This window comes from Oncorhynchus masou, chromosome 24 (assembly GCF_036934945.1).
Source record: "Oncorhynchus masou masou isolate Uvic2021 chromosome 24, UVic_Omas_1.1, whole genome shotgun sequence".
NCBI lineage: Eukaryota > Metazoa > Chordata > Actinopteri > Salmoniformes > Salmonidae > Oncorhynchus > Oncorhynchus masou.
In genome coordinates this window covers 39568397-39595081 of record NC_088235.1, presented here as the reverse complement: position 1 = coordinate 39595081, position 26685 = coordinate 39568397, and the positions used below count along the sequence as shown (strand labels likewise).

Below are 26685 nucleotides of genomic sequence, written 5' to 3'. Positions count from 1 at the left end.
CACACAGACACCCAGAGTCATATGTTATCACCACACAGACACAGACACCCAGAAACATATGGTATCACCACACAGACACCCAGAAACATATGGTATCACCACACAGACACCCAGAAACATATGGTATCACCACACAGACACCCAGAAACATATGGTATCACCACACAGACACCCAGAAACATAAGGTATCACCACACAGACTCCCAGAAACATATGGTATCACCACACACAGACACCCAGAAACATATGGTATCCCCACACACAGACACCCAGAAACATATGGTATCACCACACAGACACCCAGAAACATATGGTATCACCACACAGACACAGACACCCAGAAACATATGGTATCACCACACAGACACCCAGAAACATATGGTATCACCACACAGACACAGACACCCAGAAACATATGATATCACCACACACAGACACCCAGAAACATATGGAATCACCACACACACACAGACACCCAGAAACATATGGTATCACCACACAGACACAGACACCCAGAAACATATGGTATCACCGCACACACACACACAGACTCCCAGAAACATTTGGTATCACCACACAGACACAGACACCCAGAGTTATATGGTATCACCACATAGACACAGACTCCCAGAATCATATGGTATCACCACACAGAAACCCAGAAACATATGGTATCACCACACACAGACACCCAGAAACATATGGTATCACCACACAGACACCCAGAAACATTTGGTATCACCACACAGACACCCAGAAACATATGGTATCACCACACAGACACCCAGAAACATATGGTATCACCACACAGACACCCAGAAACATATGGTATCACCACACAGACACCCAGAAACATATGGTATCACCACACAGACACCCAGAAACATATGGTATCACCACACAGACACCCAGAAACATATGGTACCACCACACAGACACCCAGAAACATATGGTATCACCACACAGACACCCAGAAACATATGGTATCACCACACACAGACACACAGAAACATATGGTATCACCACACAGACACCCAGAAACATGTGGTATCACCACACAGACACCCAGAAACATATGGTATAACCACACACAAACAGACACCCAGAAACATATGGTATCACCACACAGACACCCTGAAACATATGGTACCACCACACAGACACCCAGAAACATATGGTATCACCACACAGACACAGACACCCAGAAACGTATGATATCACCACACACAGACACCCAGAAACATATGGAATCACCACACACACAGACACCCAGAAACATATGGTATCACCACACAGACACAGACACCCAGAAACATATGGTATCACCACACACACACACAGACACCCAGAAACATTTGGTATCACCACACAGACACAGACACCCAGAGTCATATGGTATCACCACACAGACACAGACACCCGGAGTCATATGGTATCACCACACAGACACAGACACCCAGAAACATATGGTATCACCACACACACACACACAGACACCCAGAAACATTTGGTATCACCACACAGACACAGACACCCAGAGTCATATGGTATCACCACACACACACAGACACCCAGAAACATATGGTATCACCACAAAGACACCCAGAAACATATGGTATCACCACAAAGACACCCAGAAACATATGGTATCACCACACAGACACAGACACCCATAAACATATGGTATAACCACACACACACAGACAACCAGAAACATATGGTATCACCACACACACACAGACACCCAGAAACATATGGTATCACCACACAGACACCCAGAAACATATGGTATCACCACACAGACACAGACACCCAGAAACATATGGTATCACCACACACACAGACACCCAGAGTCATATGTTATCACCACACAGACACAGACACCCAGAAACATATGGTATCACCACACAGACACCCAGAAACATATGGTATCACCACACAGACACCCAGAAACATATGGTATCACCACACAGACACCCAGAAACATATGGTATCACCACACAGACACCCAGAAACATATGGTATCACCACACAGACACCCAGAAACATATGGTATCACCACACAGACTCCCAGAAACATATGGTATCACCACACAGACACCCAGAAACATATGGTATCACCACACACAGACACCCAGAAACATATGGTATCACCACACAGACACCCAGAAACATATGGTATCCCCACACACAGACACCCAGAAACATATGGTATCACCACACAGACACCCAGAAACATATGGTATCACCACACAGACACCCAGAAACATATGGTATCACCACACAGACACCCAGAAACATATGGTATCACCACACAGACACAGACACCCAGAGTCATATGGTATCACCACACAGACACAGACACCCAGAATCATATGGTATCACCACACAGACACCCAGAAACATATGGTATCACCACACACAGACACCCAGAAACATATGGTATCACCACACAGACACCCAGAAACATATGGTATCACCACACAGACACCCAGAAACATATGGTATCACCACACAGACACCCAGAAACATATGGTATCACCACACAGACACCCAGAAACATATGGTATCACCACACAGACACCCAGAAACATATGGTATCACCACACAGACACAGACACCCAGAAACATATGGTATCACCACACAGACACCCAGAAACATATGGTATAACCACACACAGACACCCAGAAACATAAGGTATCACCACACAGACACCCAGAAACATATGGTATCCCCACACACAGACACCCAGAAACATATGGTATCACCACACAGACACCCAGAAACATATGGTATCACCACACAGACACCCAGAAACATATGGTATCGCCACACAGACACACAGAAACATATGGTACCACCACACAGACACCCAGAAACATATGGTATCACCACACAGACACCCAGAAACATATGGTATCACCACACAGACACCCAGAAACATATGGTATCACCACACAGACACAGACACCCAGAAACATATGGTATCACCACACAGACACCCAGAAACATATGGTATCACCACACAGACACCCAGAAACATATGGTATCACCACACAGACACCCAGAAACATATGATATCACCACACAGACACAGACACCCAGAGTCATATGGTATCACCACACAGACACAGACACCCAGAATCATATGGTATCACCACACAGACACCCAGAAACATATGGTATCACCACACACAGACACCCAGAAACATATGGTATCACCACACAGACACCCAGAAACATATGGTATCACCACACAGACACCCAGAAACATATGGTATCACCACACAGACACCCAGAAACATATGGTATCACCACACAGACACCCAGAAACATATGGTATCACCACACAGACACCCAGAAACATATGGTATCACCACACAGACACAGACACCCAGAAACATATGGTATCACCACACAGACACCCAGAAACATATGGTATAACCACACACAGACACCCAGAAACATAAGGTATCACCACACAGACACCCAGAAACATATGGTATCCCCACACACAGACACCCAGAAACATATGGTATCACCACACAGACACCCAGAAACATATGGTATCACCACACAGACACCCAGAAACATATGGTATCACCACACAGACACCCAGAAACATATGGTATTACCACACAGACACCCAGAAACATATGGTATCGCCACACAGACACACAGAAACATATGGTACCACCACACAGACACCCAGAAACATATGGTATCACCACACAGACACCCAGAAACATATGGTATCACCACACAGACACCCAGAAACATATGGTATCACCACACAGACACAGACACCCAGAAACATATGGTATCACCACACACACACACACAGACACCCAGAAACATTTGGTATCACCACACAGACACAGACACCCAGAGTCATATGGTATCACCACACAGACACAGACACCCGGAGTCATATGGTATCACCACACAGACACAGACACCCAGAAACATATGGTATCACCACACACACACACACAGACACCCAGAAACATTTGGTATCACCACACAGACACAGACACCCAGAGTCATATGGTATCACCACACACACACAGACACCCAGAAACATATGGTATCACCACAAAGACACCCAGAAACATATGGTATCACCACACAGACACAGACACCCAGAAACATATGGTATAACCACACACACACAGACAACCAGAAACATATGGTATCACCACACACACACAGACACCCAGAAACATATGGTATCACCACACAGACACCCAGAAACATATGGTATCACCACACAGACACAGACACCCAGAAACATATGGTATCACCACACACACAGACACCCAGAGTCATATGTTATCACCACACAGACACAGACACCCAGAAACATATGGTATCACCACACAGACACCCAGAAACATATGGTATCACCACACAGACACCCAGAAACATATGGTATCACCACACAGACACCCAGAAACATATGGTATCACCACACAGACACCCAGAAACATATGGTATCACCACACAGACACCCAGAAACATATGGTATCACCACACAGACTCCCAGAAACATATGGTATCACCACACAGACACCCAGAAACATATGGTATCACCACACACAGACACCCAGAAACATATGGTATCACCACACAGACACCCAGAAACATATGGTATCCCCACACACAGACACCCAGAAACATATGGTATCACCACACAGACACCCAGAAACATATGGTATCACCACACAGACACCCAGAAACATATGGTATCACCACACAGACACCCAGAAACATATGGTATCACCACACAGACACAGACACCCAGAGTCATATGGTATCACCACACAGACACAGACACCCAGAATCATATGGTATCACCACACAGACACCCAGAAACATATGGTATCACCACACACAGACACCCAGAAACATATGGTATCACCACACAGACACCCAGAAACATATGGTATCACCACACAGACACCCAGAAACATATGGTATCACCACACAGACACCCAGAAACATATGGTATCACCACACAGACACCCAGAAACATATGGTATCACCACACAGACACCCAGAAACATATGGTATCACCACACAGACACCCAGAAACATATGGTATCACCACACAGACACAGACACCCAGAAACATATGGTATCACCACACAGACACCCAGAAACATATGGTATAACCACACACAGACACCCAGAAACATAAGGTATCACCACACAGACACCCAGAAACATATGGTATCCCCACACACAGACACCCAGAAACATATGGTATCACCACACAGACACCCAGAAACATATGGTATCACCACACAGACACCCAGAAACATATGGTATCACCACACAGACACCCAGAAACATATGGTATTACCACACAGACACCCAGAAACATATGGTATCGCCACACAGACACACAGAAACATATGGTACCACCACACAGACACCCAGAAACATATGGTATCACCACACAGACACCCAGAAACATATGGTATCACCACACAGACACCCAGAAACATATGGTATCACCACACAGACACCCGGAGTCATATGGTATCACCACACAGACACAGACACCCAGAAACATATGGTATCACTACACAGACACCCAGCAACATATGGTATCACCACACAGACATCCAGAAACATATGGTATCACCACACAGACACAGACGCCCAGAAACATATGGTATCACCACAAACAGACACCCAGAGTCATATGGTATCACCACACAGACACAGACACCCAGAAAGATATGGTATCACCACACACACAGACACCCAGAAACATATGGTATCACCACACAGACACAGACACCAAGAAACATATTGTATCACCACACACACAGACACCCAGAAACATATGGTATCACCACACAGACACAGACACCAAGAAACATATTGTATCACCAAACACACACAGACACCCAGAAACATATGGTATCACCACACAGACACAGACACCCAGAGTCATATGGTATCACCACACAGACACAGACACCCAGAAACATTTGGTATCACCACACAGACACCCAGAAACATATGGTATCACCACACAGACACCCAGAAACATATGGTATCACCACACACAGACACCCAGAAACATATGGTATCACCACACAGACACCCAGAAACATATGGTATCACCACACACAGACACCCAGAAACATATGGTATCCCCACACACAGACACCCAGAAACATATGGTATCACCACACAGACACCAAGAAACATATGGTATCACCACACAGACACCCAGAAACATATGGTATCACCACACAGACACAGACACCCAGAAACATATGATATCACCACACACAGACACCCAGAAACATATGGAATCACCACACACACACAGACACCCAGAAACATATGGTATCACCACACAGACACAGACACCCAGAAACATATGGTATCACCGCACACAGACACAGACACCCAGAAACATTTGGTATCACCACACAGACACAGACACCCAGAGTCATATGGTATCACCACATAGACACAGACTCCCAGAATCATATGGTATCACCACACAGAAACCCAGAAACATATGGTATCACCACACACAGACACCCAGAAACATATGGTATCACCACACAGACACCCAGAAACATTTGGTATCACCACACAGACACCCAGAAACATATGGTATCACCACACAGACACCCAGAAACATATGGTATCACCACACAGACACCCAGAAACATATGGTATCACCACACAGACACCCAGAAACATATGGTATCACCACACAGACACCCAGAAACATATGGTATCACCACACAGACACCCAGAAACATATGGTACCACCACACAGACACCCAGAAACATATGATATCACCACACAGACACCCAGAAACATATGGTATCACCACACACAGACACCCAGAAACATATGGTATCACCACACAGACACCCAGAAACATGTGGTATCACCACACAGACACCCAGAAACATATGGTATAACCACACACAAACAGACACCCAGAAACATATGGTATCACCACACAGACACCCTGAAACATATGGTACCACCACACAGACACCCAGAAACATATGGTATCACCACACAGACACAGACACCCAGAAACATATGATATCACCACACACAGACACCCAGAAACATATGGAATCACCACACACACACAGACACCCAGAAACATATGTTATCACCACACAGACACAGACACCCAGAAACATATGGTATCACCACACACACACAGACACCCAGAGTCATATGGTATCACCACACAGACACAGACACCCGGAGTCATATGGTATCACCACACAGACACAGACACCCAGAAACGTATGGTATCACCACACACACACACAGACACCCAGAAACATTTGGTATCACCACACAGACACAGAAACCCAGAGTCATATGGTATCACCACACACACACAGACTCCCAGAAACATATGGTATCACCACAAAGACACCCAGAAACATATGGTATCACCACACAGACACCCAGAAACATATGGTATCACCACACAGACACAGACACCCAGAAACATATGGTATCACCACACACACACAGACACCCAGAAACATATGGTATCACCACACAGACACCCAGAAACATATGGTATCACCACACAGACACAGACACCCAGAAACATATGGTATCACCACACACACACAGACACCCAGAAACATATGGTATCACCACACATACACAGACACCCAGAGTCATATGGTATCACCACACAGACACAGACACCCGGAGTCATATGGTATCACCACACAGACACAGACACCCAGAAACATATGGTATCACCACACACACACACAGACACCCAGAAACATTTGGTATCACCACACAGACACAGAAACCCAGAGTCATATGGTATCACCACACACACACAGACACCCAGAAACATATGGTATCACCACACAGACACCCAGAAACATATGGTATCACCACACAGACACCCAGAAACATATGGTATCACCACACAGACACAGACACCCAGAAACATATGGTATCACCACACACACACAGACACCCAGAAACATATGGTATCACCACACAGACACCCAGAAACATATGGTATCACCACACAGACACAGACACCCAGAAACATATGGTATCACCACACACACACAGACACCCAGAAACATATGGTATCACCACACATACACAGACACCCAGAGTCATATGGTATCACCACACAGACACAGACACCCAGAAACATATGGTATCACCACACAGACACCCAGAAACATATGGTATCACCACACAGACACCCAGAAACTTATGGTATCACCAAACACAGACACCCAACAACATATGGTATCACCACACACAGACACCCAGAAACATATGGTATCACCACACAGACACCCAGAGACATATGGTATCACCACACACAGACACCCAGAAACATATGGTATCACCACACACAGACACCCAGAAACATATGGTATCACCACACAGACACCCAGAAACATATGGTATCACCACACAGACACAGACACCCAGAAACATATGGTATCACCACACACACACAGACACCCAGAAACATATGGTATCACCACACATACACAGACACCCAGAGTCATATGGTATCACCACACAGACACAGACACCCAGAAACATATGGTATCACCACACAGACACCCAGAAACATATGGTATCACCACACAGACACCCAGAAACTTATGGTATCACCAAACACAGACACCCAACAACATATGGTATCACCACACACAGACACCCAGAAACATATGGTATCACCACACAGACACCCAGAGACATATGGTATCACCACACACAGACACCCAGAAACATATGGTATCACCACACAGACACCCAGAAACATATGGTATCACCACACAGACACCCAGAAACATATGGTACCACTCCAGTTGTGTTGATCCTCCCTTCACATTAGACGGTTATTAAATGTTATCATGTTTGCCTTATCTTTCTCTTGTAGATATTTACCTTTGGCTGAAGTCCTGTCCCCAGCACTCTGTTGCAGAGACTGGGACTCATGCTGTATTGTCTGTCCCACACTTTCACACTCTCCAATTGACCCTGAATGTGATGTGAGTAGGGACTTCTGATCATATCAAAACATCTCAGATCCCTTCAACCTGGGCATATTTGACAGTATTATGAAGTGTACTGTTATCTAGAAACAAGGCCAAGAGGGCAATTACATCAAATACGGTTTAAAAGGACAATCTGCAGTTGCTACATCCATTTCTGGACTTAGAAATTAGTGATATGTACCTATTGATTGTTGAAGAATACAGTATAACTTGTAAATGAATGATATGTACCTATTGTTTGTTGAATAATACAGTATAAGTTATAAATACATCATAAGCTTAGTTCAACTGTCGTACCCCATCACAACCCAAAACATAACCTTGTTTTACTCCAATGTTTGTAAACAAAGTCAATGTAAACAAACACTATATAGCCTCAAAACATTGTTAAAACTCTCATTTTGATAGCAGGGATGACCATTCCTTGCCTCCACAGCTCTGTCTCTGAAAGGGATTGCACTTCTTCAGGACCATCCCTCAGCTTTTTACCTGAACAGGAGCAAGGAGAACGCTTTGTTATTGTTTCAACTTCTGATTGCCGCTTTAATATAAATGTACATACAAATAGATAACAGGTTTAGGATTCTAATGAAGAGATGAACTAGATTACATTGCGTTAATGGAATGCTTGGAACACGTTCAGATTGACCCGTCTTCTTCAACTCTTTTGCTCCTGTTATTAAATTGGCGGGTGGCAGCATTGTTCCATCCCTGACATACCAGGTAACCATTTCAAAGGCTTTCCTCTGTCTTTAAAAGGACTCTTCTCCTAGTTAGTTATTGAAGGTTCTGTTGTGCTCGGCAGAGGATGACACTATAAAGGCCCTTACAGATCTCGCTAGAGATAGTGAGAAAAAGGTAGTGAGAGAGCAACAAAAGGTCTAGTCAAGGAACTTCCTCTCTGTCTGTCTCTCTGTCTCTGCAGTGTGTGTGTGTGTGTGTGTGTGTGTGTGTGTGTGTGTGTGTGTGTGTGTGTGTGTGTGTGTGTGTGTGTGTGTGTGTGTGTGTGTGTGTGTGTGTGTGAAAAAGAAGACCATGAAAACCAATATTTGTGTTTATCTTTACTCGCTTTAAATTTAGAATACTTCTCTTCTATTCCTTCCAGTCGTAACTACGTGAGAGGATCCATAACGATCTATATCATCAACCTGCATCGGTCGAGGAAGAAAATCAAGCTGGCGGGAACCTTACGTAACATGACTGTCCATCAGTACCTGGTACAGCCCTATGGGACAGACGGACTTCACGCCAGGTCTGTAGCAGTCCTCTGGGCACAGACGTCAATTCAATGTCTATTCCACATTGGTTCAACATATTTTCATTGAACTGACATGGAAACAACGTTGATTTAACCAGTGTGTGCCCAGTGGGAGGGGTCTGACATTCTCACACACACACACACACACACACACACACACACACACACACACACACACACACACACACACACACACACACACACACACACACACACACACACACACACACACACACACACACACACACACACACACACACTAAACTGACAAGTCCAACTTACAGGAGAGAGACAGAGACCTAGGTTACCATAACAAAGCTGTCCGTCTTGCTAACAGTCATCTCTATGGGAAAAAGGGTGGGGGATTCTCCTTCAATCGGGAGGATTTGGGATCTCTATCAGTGAACCATGTGGCTCTACTAAATAAAGCACAACTTTAAAGGCTCAATCCTCCATAAACCCTTTATAAGGCCTAGACTTTATTTGCCTTATCCATTATTATTATTATCATCATTAAATAGCCTGTCTAAAAGAGTCTTGTTAAACTACTTAGAATTGCAGGAAATTGGTGTCAAAACAACGTAATTTTCCTAGATCCCTCAAATTAAACACATTTAAAAAGAAAAATACTTTTTGAGGTTGGGAAAAAAGGTTGGAAACCCCTGCTAGGTCAAGAAGATCATCAAGGAACTCAACCACCCGATCCACGGCCTGTTTCACCCCACTATCATCTAACAGCCTTTCTTAAAGTATGGGTCGCGACCCAAGGTGGGTTGCAGACCTGTTAATAGTGAGTCACGAGGTGTCAGAGCACATTTATAATTACTTAATTAATTACTGGAATTGATTTTGGCCAAGTGCAACAGCACTCTCTGTTCACTGCGCTGTCTCTGCTCAGCAGCGGTGTCTCTGCTCAGCAGCGGTGTCTCTGCTCATCAGCGGTGTCTCTGCTCAGCAGCGGTGTCTCTGTTCACTGCGCTGTCTCTGCTCATCAGCGGTGTCTCTGCTCATCAGCGGTGTCTCTGCTCATCAGCGGTGTCTCTGCTCATCAGCGGTGTCTCTGCTCAGCAGCGGTGTCTCTGTTCAGCAGCGGTGTCTCTGCTCAGCAGCGGTGTCTCTGTTCAGCAGCGGTGTCTCTGCTCAGCAGCGGTGTCTCTGCTCAGCAGCGGTGTCTCTGCTCAGTTTGGCAGCTGTATGAGAGGGAGGTGCCCGTGTACTTTGCGGGTCAACAGATCTTTTTTTGGGGCCGTTTTCTGCGACCCACACGCAGCAGTGCTGTTGTTCAGCAGCAGATGACGCTCTGTCAGTCACTGGCTTGTAATTCCCACTCCCCATCACTCACCACTGTCATCGAATGGACAAGCTAGCCACAAGTTCTGACTGAGTTCACTTGTCATTAAACGAAAAGTAAGTTGTAATTGTATAATAGGGGAGTACTACTCATAGTAGTCGATGTGAGTTTCTCGTTCAAACAATACCCTGGCCTTGTACACAGCTAATAGCTAACATTAGCCAAAGCAAGCTATCTAGCTAATAGTGCAACCCTAGTAACAGTACAGATGAAGATGGTGGAATTTTTTAAAATCTGAACTGGAATACACTGATAGACGCCTGATGCTTTTTTATGCTGAGAAACTGACTGAGAAAGCAGTAGATGTTCTGGTCTAGTTTGGCACCACATACCTGTGCGAGTCAGGGTTCTCAACTGTCAAAAACTGAGCCCAGAATAGACCTGCTTGTTGAAAACTTCAACCAGTCGCACACCTCTCATTAGGACTGTGTGTGTGTGTTTTTTATGGTCCACATCTGTTTGATGTGATCAATCAGTTTATTTATTCAGTGATTTATTGTATTCATTGCTTGGGTCCCAGGAAAACACAGAATGTCTCATTGGGGTCCCAGGCTGAAACGGTTTAAGAACCCCTGATCTAGAAGACAGAGACAGTACAGGTGCATCAAAGCTGGAACCGAGAGACTGAAAAACAGCTTCTATCTCAAGGCCATCAGACTGTTAATCAGTCACCACTAGCCGGCCTCCGCCCAGTACCCTGCCCTGAACTTTAGTCAATGTTGCTAGCCGGCTAACACCCGGTACTCTACCCTGACTGCTGCCCTATGGACATAGTCATTGAACACTGGTCACTTTAATAATGTTTACATGCTGTTTTACCCACTTTATATGTACAGTGGGTTCAGACCCATTGACTTTTTCCACATTTCGTTACATTACAGCCTTATTCTAAAATGTATTAAATCCTTTCTTTCCTCATCTATCTACACACAATAACCCATAATGGGGAAAAAAACATGTTTTTAAATATCACATTTACATAAGTATTCAGACCCTTTACTCAGCACTTTGTTGAAGCAGCTATGGCAGTGATTACAGCATTGATTCTTCTTGGGTATGAGGCTACAAGCTTGGCACACCTGTATTTGGGGAGTTACTCCCATTTTTCTCTGCAGATCTTCTTAAGCGCTGTCAGGATGGATGGGGAGTGTTGCTGCACAGATATTTTCAGGTCTCTCCAGAGATGTTTGATCGGGTTCAAGTCCAGGTTCTGGCTGGGCCACTCAAGGCCATTCAGAGACTTGTCCCAAAGCCACTCCTGCATTGTCTTGGATCTGTGCTTAGAGTCATTGTCCTATTGGAAGGTGAACCTTTACCCCAGTCTGAGGTCCTGGGGGCTCTGGAGCAGGTTTTCATCAAGGATCTCTCTGTACTTTGCTCCATTCATCTTTGCCGCGATCCTGAGTCTCCCAGTCCCTGCTGCTGAAAATGCTGCAATGCTTCAATGCTGCAGAAATATTTTGGTACCCTTACCCAGGTCTGTGGCTCGACACAATCCTGTCTCGGAGCTCTACGGACAATTCCTTCGACCTCATGGCTTAGTGTTTGCTCTGACATGCACTGTCAACTGTGGAACTTTATGTAGACAGGTGTGTGCCTTTCCAAATGATGTCCAATCAATTATATTTACCAAAGGTGGACTCCAAACAATTTGTAGACACATGTCAAGGATGATCAATGGAAACAAGATGCACCTGAGCTCAATTTCGAGTCTCATAGCAAAGGGGCTTGGTAAGGTATTTCAGTTTTTTAAATTATTTTATACATTTGCAAAAATGTTTTGGCTTTGTCATAACGGATTAATGTGTGTAAAACGAGAAAATGTCAATCAATTGTAGAATGAGGCTGTAATGTAACAAAATGTGGACGCAACCAATAACATTTGATTTGATTTTGATTTGATACAGTCTATTGGATGATAAAAAGACAAGCGTTCAAACCTCCGTGGTTGAGAATTGGCCATAAAATTCGATTAGCATAATAGCTTTGTCATGGTTTATTGAAATTGATAAGGCCTTGATAAGAAACATCTGCTGGTACCAGAGGCCTTCCCAGAGGGGATGTTCTGGTCTGATCTCGTCTGCTCCCCCAGAGCTCTCTGGGCAGATTAGCTGTTCTATTCGTTCCAGTGGCCCTACACTCCATTCACCCCTTTTTCCCCTCTTCTTTTGCGCTATTACTGGCAGAAGCCCCATCCCCCTGTTCCATATCAGTGGCACTGCTACACTCCTTCTGTCCACATTCACCCCTTTTCTCTTGCTTCCTTTCTCTCTCCATTCCTGGCATCGATTACTCTTGATTATCTCTACACATTCATCCTTCTTTTCCTCTCTCCTCTCCATGTCTATCCCTGTAATGCCTCCAGTCCCTATCAGTAGCTCTGTTGCACTTGCTCTCCACATTCACCTCTTATTCTCCCCTCTCCGTCCCTTCAGCTGTCTGTCTGGCAGTAATCCATCCTTCTCTCGGCCTCTCCAGTCTAAGCTCAGACTGTTATTCAGATACAAGGCTGATCCTCCAATAACAGCCTAATGAGTGAGTTTGTGTGTGTGCGTGCGTGGGTGTGCTGTAATAACAGATGTTTTATGATGAGGATGTGTGAGTGGTGTTACAGGGGATTATAGTGGTGCCTAATAGAACCGTAAGCAGTGGCTCTGTTCTAGACTCTAACTGCTGTTCTAGCTGCTCCCACTGACCACAGACAGGGCATTGGAGACTTTTATTCATGTTTGAGCAGCTCCAGATGTCTATAAACATGACTAGAACTCAACAGCCGGGCCCTATAGACTGTATATATGCCGCTCTGACCAAACGAAATAGATACGTGCTTTTCAATCTCTAGATTTTCCAATACAAAGTGAAATGAACAAGTGAAATGTTACAAAAGTTCAAGGATTATTTGAAATTGAGGCTAACCAGTTGTGGGAAAGAATGTAATCCATCGAATGCCCCAAAATGACCTTTCGTTTTCCTTTTCATATTGGTCTCATTAAATCTCGTAAATCAGCCAATGTGGCGCTCTCTGGTTTCCATGGAAATATCTAGTTCTCCTTTCCTATTTGGAGCCTATGTTCTCAATTAGGTCCTCTCAGTCCTAGATCACAGTGTAATTCCATCCTTTCTTATTTTGTATTGCTTTATTTAGACAGTGTGAAACAATTGTGGTGACAGGGCAGGAGGAGAGAGAGTAGGGACGAGGCCACAGTGCTGTGATGTGTGCCTGTAGTGATACCACACACAGTCAACACTGCTGTTCTTTTATATGCTATCATTTAACCGTGCAACCATGACACAAACCATTTCATATTTGTAAATACAGTCATACTTGACATAGCACATTCATAATCTATACGGTCAATCCTATTGTGTACATGTCAGTTTATTACTTTGCACACTACCTTCTAATTACTTGATATTTTTATTTGACTTTTTTTATTGTTTATATTGATTATTGTACTGCAATGTTGAGGGAGCTAGCATGCAAGCATTTCACTGCACCTTTTATGCATGCTGTTGGCTGTGTACATGACTAATCCGATTTGTCCTCACTTTTTTCCATGGAATATGGAAGGACTGTTGTCAAATAACATTGCAGTGAATTCAAGGGGCAGTCCGAACTGGACTGTAATCCGGGGCTCTACGATTGTTACTGTAGTCTAACAGTGTTGGAGTGAATGTTAGGTAAAACTTGTTGACTTAAAGAAAAAGGTCTATTCAGGGTCTTGAGTGTACAGTAGGTTGATGTGAGTGTACAGTAGGTTGATGTGAGCGTACAGTAGGTTGATGTGAGCGTACAGTAGGTTGATGTGAGCGTACAGTAGGTTGATGTGAATGTACAGTAGGTTGATGTGAGCGTACAGTAGGTTGATGTGAGCGTACAGTAGGTTGATGTGAGCGTATAGTAGGTTGATGTGAGCGTACAGTAGGTTGAAGTGAGCGTATAGTAGGTTGATGCATGATGTAGGTATATTTGAGTTTGCTGGATTTAGATAGCTAGGTTGATGTGAGCGTACAGTAGGTTGATGTGAATGTACAGTAGGTTGATGTGAGCGTACAGTAGGTTGATGTGAGCGTACAGTAGGTTGATGTGAATGTACAGTAGGTTGATGTGAGCGTACAGTAGGTTGATGTGAGCGTACAGTAGGTTGATGTGAGCGTATAGTAGGTTGATGTGAGCGTACAGTAGGTTGAAGTGAGCGTATAGTAGGTTGATGCATGATGTAGGTATATTTGAGTTTGCTGGATTTAGATAGCTACAGGTTGTCTGGGTCTCAGCACTATGCATACTGCACATAGTGTACTGCTCAGTACTGTCGGCCATGTTTCTTTTGGGAGAAAATCAGTAGTGCTGCCTCCCCTTCCTGGAGGATTTAGCTTTTCCACTCATACACACACACACACACACACACACACACACACACACACACACACACACACACACACACACACACACACACACACACACACACACACACACACACACACACACACACACACACACACACACACATATATATCCAGGAGCTGCTAAAGGACCAACATATGGAACCATTAGAGGAGTTTAATGTAATTTACATTCTCCCCCTTTCTCTCTGTTCTCTCTATTTATCTCTCATTCCACTTCCCTGCTCCCCAGGGCCTTGAACTAGCTAACATAAATCCTGTGATGAAGGTGTTAGTTAAGATCCACATCGGGGTTCTGAGGTCTGCTGTGTGACACACACTATCACACCGTGTCAAGGGAGAGAGAAAGTGAGAGAGAGGGGTTGGGAGAGAGAGGGGTTGGGAGAACAGACACCATTGCAAATACAACCCATATTTATTTATTTTCCCTATTTGCACATTGTTACAACACTGTATATAGACATAATATGACATTTGAAATGTCTTTATTCTTTTGGAACTTTTGTGTAATGTTTACTGTTAATTTTTTATTGTTTATTTCACTTTTGTTTATTATCTATTTCACTGACAACGTAATCATGCATTTCCCATGCCGATAAAGCCCCTTGAATTTAATTGAGAGATAGAGAGCGACATAGAGAGAGAGAGGGGGGTGATAGATAGAGAGAGACACACACAGAGAGAGAGAGAGAGAGAGAGAGACGGGGGAGAGAGAGACGGGGGAGAGAGAGACGGGGGGAGAGAGAGAGCGAGAGAGAGAGTGTAGAGGGAAAGAGCGGAGAGAGAGAGTAGAGAGAGAAAGAGAGAGAGAGAGACAGAGAGAGACAGAGAGAAAGAGAGGGGGAGAGAGAGAGAGAGAGAGAGAGGGGGAGAGAGAGAGAGAGGGGGAGAGAGAGAGAGAGGGGGAGAGAGAGAGAGAAAGAGACAGAGAGAGAGAAAGAGAGAGAAACAGAGAGAGAGAGAGAGAGACGGAGAGACAGAGAGACAGAGAGAGCGAGAGAGAGAACGAGAGAAAGAGAGAAAGAGAGAGAGAAAGAGAGAAAGAGAGAGATGGGGGGAGAGAGAGAGAGATGGGGGAAAGAGAGAGAGTGTTCAGTCTTTAAATCCCTGTGGAGGTGGAGGTGTGAGTGTTCAGAGTGATGGAAGAGTTCTGTACGGCGATAGGGTGCATGTAAGGGTGTACTTACTACCTTTATTAGACTAACAGTTCTGTTGTTCAGAACAACAACATAGTTGTCTGATGACTCCAACGGAACGTCTCCCAATTAGATGTTGCCAGAGCCACATATTTAGATTAATATATGACTCTGAGTGTTGTTTTTCCCCTGAGAAAATGTTACAAAATTGTCTTCATAATTTTTCCTTATTTATAATCGTGTAATTCATTTTCTATTTCGCTGTGTTTATCGTCGTTTTGGCATGGAAGTTAAAACCTCATTGCATTGGATTCATTAGGCTTTCACTTTCAGTTAGCTAGTGGACCGCTGACTTAGTACAGGCCTCCTCTCTCAGATGACGGGACAGGAAAACGTCTATGGGAATCTGGCACTCGTAAAAATACAACATTGAAAAATGTGCCTAAGTTATTGTGTTTCTGAAGACTTATGTTTGTGTTATTTCGTAGGACTATTTGTTTATGAGCATCCAGTCTAATCCCCAGTCCCAAAGTGGTTGAAATTCTTCTCAGTGCTCTCTGTGGCAGAGTTCAATGAGTTTGTAATACGTTCCATGCCAGTTATTTGTATTGGACTAGGAATTTACCCATGGGAGTGCAGATCAATTCATGAATTGCCTGGTATTGAGAAAGAACAAACCCCAACCTAGCTACTCTTCCATCTAGATCAGAAGGATCACATCTGTCACAAAACCTGCTCTTGTGTCAAGAAGCTGCAATGATGTGACTGTAGCGCCCTCTAGTCTTCAGAGGACTGTAAGTACAGCCTCAGAATGACTCCTTCCCTACCAGTCTAGCTTTGGGCAGAAGTTAAACCCTCTCTCCTCTCCCACCCTTCCCTCTCTCTGTCTTCTCTCTCATATCCATGTCCTCTCTCTCCCCCCTCCCTCCTATCTCATTCCACTCTCTTCATCTCTCTAACTCCACTCTCCTTTCTTCCTCCAGGTCAGTCCAGTTGAACGGAGAAAGGTTGTTGATGGTGGACAATGAGACATTTCCGGAGTTGAAGCCTCGGACGCTGCGGGCGGGAAGGACAATAGCCATGCCCCCTATGACCATCGGCTTCTACGTCATCAAGAACATCAACGCTTACGCCTGCCGCAAATAATACTCAACACACTCCTCCTCACCCTTCACCCCGAAATCTTTCACTCTCCCCCCAAACTCCTCAACCCCAAGCCCTCATCCCTCACCCCCTAGCCCTCATCCCTCCTCACCCCTCACCACTCACACCATTTCCTAATACCGGACAACCTCCTCACCCCTCACCACCCCCACCATTTCCTAATACCGGACCACCTCCTCACCCCTCACCACCCCCACCATTTCCTAATACCGGACCACCTCCTCACCCCTCACTACCCCCACCATTTCCTAATACCGGACCACCTCCTCACCCCTCACCACTCACACCATTTCCTAATACCGGACCACCTCCTCACCCCTCACTACCCCCACCATTTCCTAATACCGGACCACCTCCTCACCCCTCACTACCCCCACCATTTCCTAATACCGGACCACCTCCTCACCCCTCACCACTCACACCATTTCCTAATACCGGACCACCTCCTCATCCCTCACCACCTACACCATTTCCTAATACCGGACCACCTCCTCACCCCTCACCACCCCCACCATTTCCTAATACCGGACCACCTCCTCACCCCTCACCACCCCCACCATTTCCTAATACCGGACCACCTCCTCACCCCTCACCACTCCCACCATTTCCTAATACCGGACCACCTCCTCACCCCTCACTACCCCCACCATTTCCTAATACCGGACCACCTCACCCCTCACCACCCCCACCTCCTCACCCCTCACCACTCCCACCATTTCCTAATACCGGACCACCTCCTCACCCCTCACTACCCCCACCATTTCCTAATACCGGACCACCTCCTCACCCCTCACCACCCCCACCATTTCCTAATACCGGACCACCTCCTCACCCCTCACCACTCCCACCATTTCCTAATACCGGACCACCTCCTCACCCCTCACCACTCACACCATTTCCTAATACCGGACCACCTCCTCACCCCTCACTACCCCCACCATTTCCTAATACCGGACCACCTCCTCACCCCTCACCACCCCCACCATTTCCTAATACCGGACCACCTCCTCACCCCTTACTACCCCCACCATTTCCTAATACCGGACCACCTCCTCACCCCTCACCACTCCCACCATTTCCTAATACCGGACCACCTCCTCACCCCTCACCACTCCCACCATTTCCTAATACCGGACCACCTCCTCACCCCTCAACACTCCCACCATTTCCTAATACCGGACCACTTCCTCACCCCTCACTCCACTTCTCCTTACTTCCTAGCCCTCCTCACCCCTCGCTCCACTTCTCCTTACTTCCTAGCCCTCATCCCTCCTCACCCCTCGCTCCACTTCTCCTTACTTCCTAGCCCTCATCCCTCCTCACCCCTCGCTCCACTTCTCCTTACTTCCTAGCCCTCATCCCTCCTCACCCCTTGCTCCACTTCTCCTTACTTCCTAGCCCTCATCCCTCCTCACCCCTCGCTCCACTTCTCCTTACTTCCTAGCCCTTACTTTCTACCTTCTGGTTCGTTATCACTATTCCCTAGTCCCTGGTCTGACTCTGAAAGGCTTGCTCTTTGTCCAAAACAAGGGTTGCACTGAATACCTTTCAATCGCTCTCTACACCAACTCCCCATGTGTTGTGAGATGGACAGTGATTATTCTACTATGTGATTTTGTATTGTTTTGTAAAAAGGTTATTGAGTTTTGTTATGACAGTACTTCTATGTCAGAAGGTTGTATCATCCTCCAACAAGACTTCTCTTCCATGTCTTTGATCATCAGATCTACTAACGGTCACTCAGCTTTGTATCTGCCAGCAACTCTTATTGTTTCCCCCGCAAACTCCTTTCAACTCTCTGTTGTTGATACTCACAAACTCCTGGCAGACGGTTAGACAGAAAGAAGAGAAAACATGGAGAAAACACAACCAGTCAACCGCAGGGCATGTGTTAGCTCCAACAGCCATGTCTGCTGTCTGATTGAATTATCTGTGTGTGTGTGTGTGTGTGTGTGTGTGTGTGTGTGTGTGTGTGTGTGTGTGTGTGTGTGTGTGTGTGTGTGTGTGTGTGTGTGTGTGTGTGTGTGTGTGTGTGTGTGTGTGTGTGTGTGTGTGTGTGTGTGTATTCCTGCGTGAGTGTGTGTGAATACCCCTGCTGATGAGCCTGTCCTTGTCTACCATGTCCATCAGGGAAAATATTTTATCTTGCTTTCTGAAACAGCTCGGCTTACATCTATAACTAAACGGTTCACTGGTAATTGGGAATCTCTTTGTGGTATGTCTGTTGTCTGAATGACAGTTTAAGGCAGCGATGCACATCCAGGGCTGGGGAGTAACTGTTTACATGTAATCTGATTTATTATTTTTTTATTAATGTATTCAGTTACATTACCAGCAAAGATATTGTAATCAGATTACAGATACATTTGAAAAACTAGATGATTACTTATTGGATTACTTTTAAATTCAGGAAGGTTGTTTGTGGAAAAAAATGTATTGACACCTTTCTGTTTTGTCAATGACATAAAAAAAAGGCTCAAGTTTAAGTTTGTTCCATCGTAGCAATTCTGACCACAAGTCAGAGACCACTATGAAGACACACCAAGGGGGAAGTAATCCAAAGTAACTGAAAGTAATCAGATTACACTACTGAGTTTGGGTAATCCAAAAGTAACGTTACTGATTACAATTTTGGACAGGTAACTAGTAACTGTAACAGATTACATTTAAGAAAGTAACCTACCCAACCCTGTCACAGCAGAGTATCCATCTTCAGACAGAGTCGGGTTACTGGTTACTGGTCGGGTCACTGGTTTAATGTTCATTTTTCTGTAATACGAAACAACAAACATTGCATTTACAGTATTTCTCTCTAGCAGCACAGAACGGGGTCAATATGAACATACAGTCTGCAACTGAAAACTTCTTGTCACTCAACCTCCCATTCATATTTCAGAAGCATACTCATCACTACACGTCTAGTCCAATGTACAGTCATATTATGCTGCTAGCTTTTATTATTAAATACTTATTAAAAGGGCAATTCCATCACTTTTCAACCTCATTTTCATTATTCACAGCACAAAACATCGGTCTACATACTTGAAAACGGTACATTTCTACGTTTTGTAGAACAAGTTCTACCCGATGACATCATTAAAAGCAAAAACATTTTACAAACAGTGTCAAACACTATGAGATTTGTGGTGACATGGGGAGGAAGAAAATACCCTCCCTCTGGCTAGAAACTCGTTGGAGGTTTAGATGTTGGTGTTTTTACTTTTAATCCGACAAGTATTTTTTAGGACCTTTCTTATTTTATTAGCTACAGATCATAGAAACTCACATATGTAGACACTGGTTGGGGACTGGAGATAATGAATATAATGTTGAAAAGTGGCGGAATTATCCTTTAAGTTTGGATTGTTTTGTACAGAATTCCCAAGCCGGTGTATCATCATCCTATTTGAATATGTAATGTATATAAAAGTGTGTTAATTACAGAAGATGCGTGCTTGAAGTGTTTACTTACATATCATTGTAATTTAAATCTAATGTATATTTGTATGTAATAATTTTTTATGTTGAGGAAGCAAAATTGAACTCGATGGTACCTTTTGGGTAAGACTGAAACAGAACCCTAAGTCAAATTGAAAATGACGGTACAGTAAATGGTATGTAACTATTCTCCAGTGTATGTATAGGGTTGGGAGAGGTAGATCTTATCATTTTTTATGTGTGTTAAATAGTAATAAGCATATTTTCCCTCCTCTGAATGTGTTTCATAGTTCATGTAGAGTTGTTCATATTTCCTTTTTTTTAAATAGCATTATTTTATTGTGTTAAGTGTGCAATTGAGCATTATTTTTTGGAGAAGAAAATATATACAGCGATAATAAAATATTTACAATAACTTTGATTTCCATTGTGATTCTGCTTTACTTTTGTTTGGGGATTTTGTTGATCTAACAAACCACACATGCAGTAGATTTATGTGCAAATTCCTATTTGGAAAATCCCACAGTAGCTACTGTAAGCTACTATAGGCAAAGTAGATCTCGTTAGCACATATAGTACTGTCTCACGCGCAGCTACTGTATGGCTAAAACTATGTGAAAGCAGATTTGTCTACGTCAATAGTATTACGGAATAAATAGCATTAAAATGCCATAGAATTCAATTAACATTCCATCCTCTCTGCAAGGTTACTGAGTGTAAATGATTGTGGAGAAAAGAGAGAGGATAGACGAAAAGAGGAAGACGGGATATACAGGACCACATGTTAGTGAGTCAAAAGTGAGAGGATGAAAGTACCGAAAGGTAACAGTAGGAAGCAATCAGAACGCACATCCCTGGAGACACACACACACACACACAGACACGCAGACACACACACACACACACACACACACACACACACACACACACACACACACACACACACACACACACACACACACACACACACACACACACACACACACACACACACACACACACTTTATTTTTCTTTTCTTTCTTGTCTTTCTTTCTTTCTATCCATTCCAGCCGGTGAATCAACTAACGTATCCTCAAAGAGTGCCGCCCATATCTCCAGTCCCCACGCTGGAGATCTCACAAAGAGAGCCAGGGGACACACACACAGAAACACACACTCACACACACAAAGCCCCCAGCAGATTTGGGGGCAGCTGGAATCAGGCTTTGCTGTGTTGTGGAGAGGGAGAGTCCTGTCCTGTCAGAGAGAGGTGGAGGGTCAGTGGTTGATGGGAAACATTCGCAAGGCTAGGCTCGGCCCGACCAAGCTGGGTCAGGGTAAGTCCCCAATGCTTCAGAACCAGGTAAATTCAGTGTTTCACTACACTGGTCCTTGCCAGAGAGGAAGAGGCCAAGTGAGAAGTTTTGATCCGCCCCAAAATCTGTCCACAAAAATAAGCCCACAGTCACATGGAGTTCAATGAGAGAATGTCGAATTTGGTCAACAAAAAATGTCATCGATAATTTTCTACATGATTCTTATTTGATCAAATATAAGTTTAGTAATCAAATCAAATGTATTTGTCACATACACATGGTTAGCAGATGTTAATGCGAGTGTAGCGAAATGCTTGTGCTTCTAGTTCCGACAATGCAGTAATAACCAACGAGTAATCTAACCTAACAATTCCAAAACTATTACCTTAACCATACAAGTGTAAAGGGATAAAGAATATGTACATAAAGATATGAATGAGTGACGGTACAGAACGGCATAGGCAAGATGCAGTAGATGGTATCGAGTATAGTATATACAGTGGGGCAAAAATGTATTTAGTCAGCCACCAATTGTGCAAGTTCTCCCACTTAAAAAGATGAGAGGCCTGTAATTTTCATCATAGGTACACTTCAACTATGACAGACAAAATGAGAAAAAAAATCCAGAAAATCACATTGTAGGATTTTTAATGAATTTATTTGCAAATTATGGTGGAAAATAAGTTTTTGGTCCATACCAAAAGTTTATCTCAATACTTTGGAATATAGCCTTTGTTGGCAATGACAGAGGTCAAACGTTTTCTGTAAGTCTTCACAAGGTTTTCACACACTGTTGCTGGTATTTTGGCCCATTCCTCCATGCAGATCTCCTCTAGAGCAGTGATGTTTTGGGGCTGTTGCTGGACCACACGGACTTTCAACTCCCTCCAAAGACTTTCTATGGGGTTGAGATCTGGAGACTGGCTAGGCCACTCCAGGACCTTGAAATGCTTCTTACAAAGCCACTCCTTCGTTGCCCGGGCAGTTGCACGGGCGGTGTATTTTGGATCATTGTCATGATGAAAGACCCAGCCACGTTTCATCTTCAATGCCCTTGCTGATGGAAGGAGGTTTTCACTCAAAATCTCACGATACATGGCCCCATTCATTCTTTCCTGTACACGGATCAGTCGTCCTGGTCCCTTTGCAGAAAAACAGCCCCAAAGCAGCCCCAATGTTTCCACCCCCATGCTTCACAGTAGGTATGGTGTTCTTTGGATGCAACTCAGCATTCTTTGTCCTCCAAACACGACAAGTTGAGTTTTTACCAAAAAGTTATATTTTGGTTTCATCTGACCATATGACATTCTCCCAATCTTCTTCTGGATCATCCAAATGCTCTCTAGCAAACTTCAGACGGGCCTGGACATGTACTGGCTTAAGCAGGGGGACACGTCTGGCACTGCAGGATTTGAGTCCCTGGCGGCGTAGTGTGTTACTGATGGTAGGCTTTGTTACTTTGGTCCCAGCTCTCTGCAGGGCATTCACTAAGTCCCCCCGTGTGGTTCTGGGATTTTTGCTCACTGTTCTTGTGATCATTTTGACCCCACGGGGTGAGATCTTGCGTGGAGCCAAAGATCGAGGGAGATTATCAGTGGTCTTGTATGTCTTCCATTTTCTAATAATTGCTCCCACAGTTGATTTCTTCAAACCAAGCTGCTTACCTATTGCAGATTCAGTCTTCCTAGCCTGGTGCAGGTCTACAATTTTGTTTCTGGTGTCCTTTGACAGCTCTTTGGTCTTGGCCATAGTGGAGATTGGAGTGTGACTGTTTGAGGTTGTAGACAGGTGTCTTTTATACTGATAACAAGTTCAAACAGGTGCCATTAATACAGGTAACGAGTGGAGGACAGAGGAGCCTCTTAAAGAAGAAGTTACAGGTCTGTGAGAGCCAGAAATCTTGCTTGTTTGTAGGTGACCAAATACTTATTTTCCACCATAATTTGCAAATAAATTCATTAAAAATCCTACAATGTGATTTTCTGGATTTTTTTTCTCATTTTGTCTGTCATAGTTGAAGTGTACCTATGATGAAAATTACAGGCCTCTCTCATCTTTTTAAGTTGGAGAACCTGCACAATTGGTGGCTGACTAAATACTTTTTTGCCCCACTGTACATATGAGATGAGTAATGTAGGGTATGTAAACAAGGTGGCATAGTTAAAGTGGCTAGTGATACATGTATTACATAAAGATGCAGTAGATGATATAGAGTACAGTATATACATATACATATGAGATGAGTAATGTAGGGTATGTAAACATTATATTACGTAGCATTGTTTAAAGTGGCTAGTGATATATTTTACATCAATTTCCATCAATTTCTAAATGGTTAGATTGTTATGAATGTACTGATATAAGGTGACGCACATGGCATTTTGGTAAATTTACATCAGAATTGTGCCTGTTTTGATAGAGATAGATAGAGGACGTTTAGCATGGATGAGGGCTCCCACCATTTTAAAGTAGTCAACTGGGTGGGGATTCCTATAAGTTGGGCGCAATCAGCCGATGACGAAGAAGAAAATTGACTACTTTAAAAGGGTTATAGCCTCAATGGTGCTGCCCATGCTGTTGCCCATGCTGTTCCAGATGTTATAATGACACAGATATGAAAATGAGTCCCTTATCTATGGCTTGTTTTTCACATGCATATCTGCCCTCTCATTGGCCACATTTGAGTCATTTAGCAGGCACTCTTATCCAGAGCAACTTACAGAAGCAATTAGGGTTAAGTGCCTTGCTCTAAAGCACATCAACAGATTTCTGTTCACCTTGTTGGGTCAGGGATTTGAACCAGCAACTTTGTGGTAACCGGCCCAACACTCTAACTGCTAGGTCTCATCTGACCTCACCTCGTCCTGCCTGCCTTCCGTCTTTGAGGACATGTATTTCCATTGCTAGAGCTGTCACTTGACGATCTTGTCAATATAATAGACCATATTTGTCCTTGCACGTTTTTGTTCCAGTCCTATACCAGCACACATGATATAACTACTCAACTAATTATCAAGGCCTTGAGAGGAGAGGAGAGGGTTTGTATGGGCTGCGGGGGGCTAGCAGCGGGCCATAAACCAGACACAGTACTGTTGAGAGTTTACGCTGCTGTGAAACAAATATGATGTCTATTATATTTTCTTTTAGGTGCCGAGGTCTACCCAGGGAAGCCTGTCAGAGCCAGCCTTGAGTACAACAGTATGTGGTGTTCAAACACTTGTTGAACAGTGTACTTTTATGTTGGATATTTAGAAATTGTGACAATGTGTTGGCAGTCCTTCAAGAGTCATGAACCTAATCACTGAATTTGCGTTATGTACAGAATTGTGACTTCATATAAATATCACAGACCTGTTCAGAAATTATCCTGAAGAACCCAGTCTCCATCCCACATATGGTTCATCTTAAAAGGGCCAAACTGGTTTACTTTTAAACAGAGTACCAGACTCAGTCACACTTGGTTAATTTAGCCAGTGGTCCTGGTAAGAGAAAGCAGGGTTCTGTCTCTCTCTCTTTGTGCATGTTTTGGTCTGAAGGCAACAGTATATGTATCCACAATCAGCCCTTAAATCATCAA

The 26685-nt window shown here is 44.1% G+C and overlaps 1 protein-coding gene across 1 annotated transcript in view; it reads left to right on the top strand.

Annotated features, from left to right (window-relative positions):
• hpse2 (heparanase 2) overlaps positions 1–18742 on the top strand; it is a 129182-nt gene extending 110440 nt beyond the window's left edge. Inside the window, exons 11-12 of the mRNA XM_064933089.1 lie at positions 10167–10313; positions 18194–18742. Coding sequence (XP_064789161.1) covers positions 10167–10313; positions 18194–18356 — 310 coding nt within the window. The 3' untranslated portion in view covers positions 18357–18742. The remainder of the gene's footprint in view (positions 1–10166; positions 10314–18193) is intronic.
• The last annotated feature ends 7943 nt before the right edge of the window (positions 18743–26685 follow it).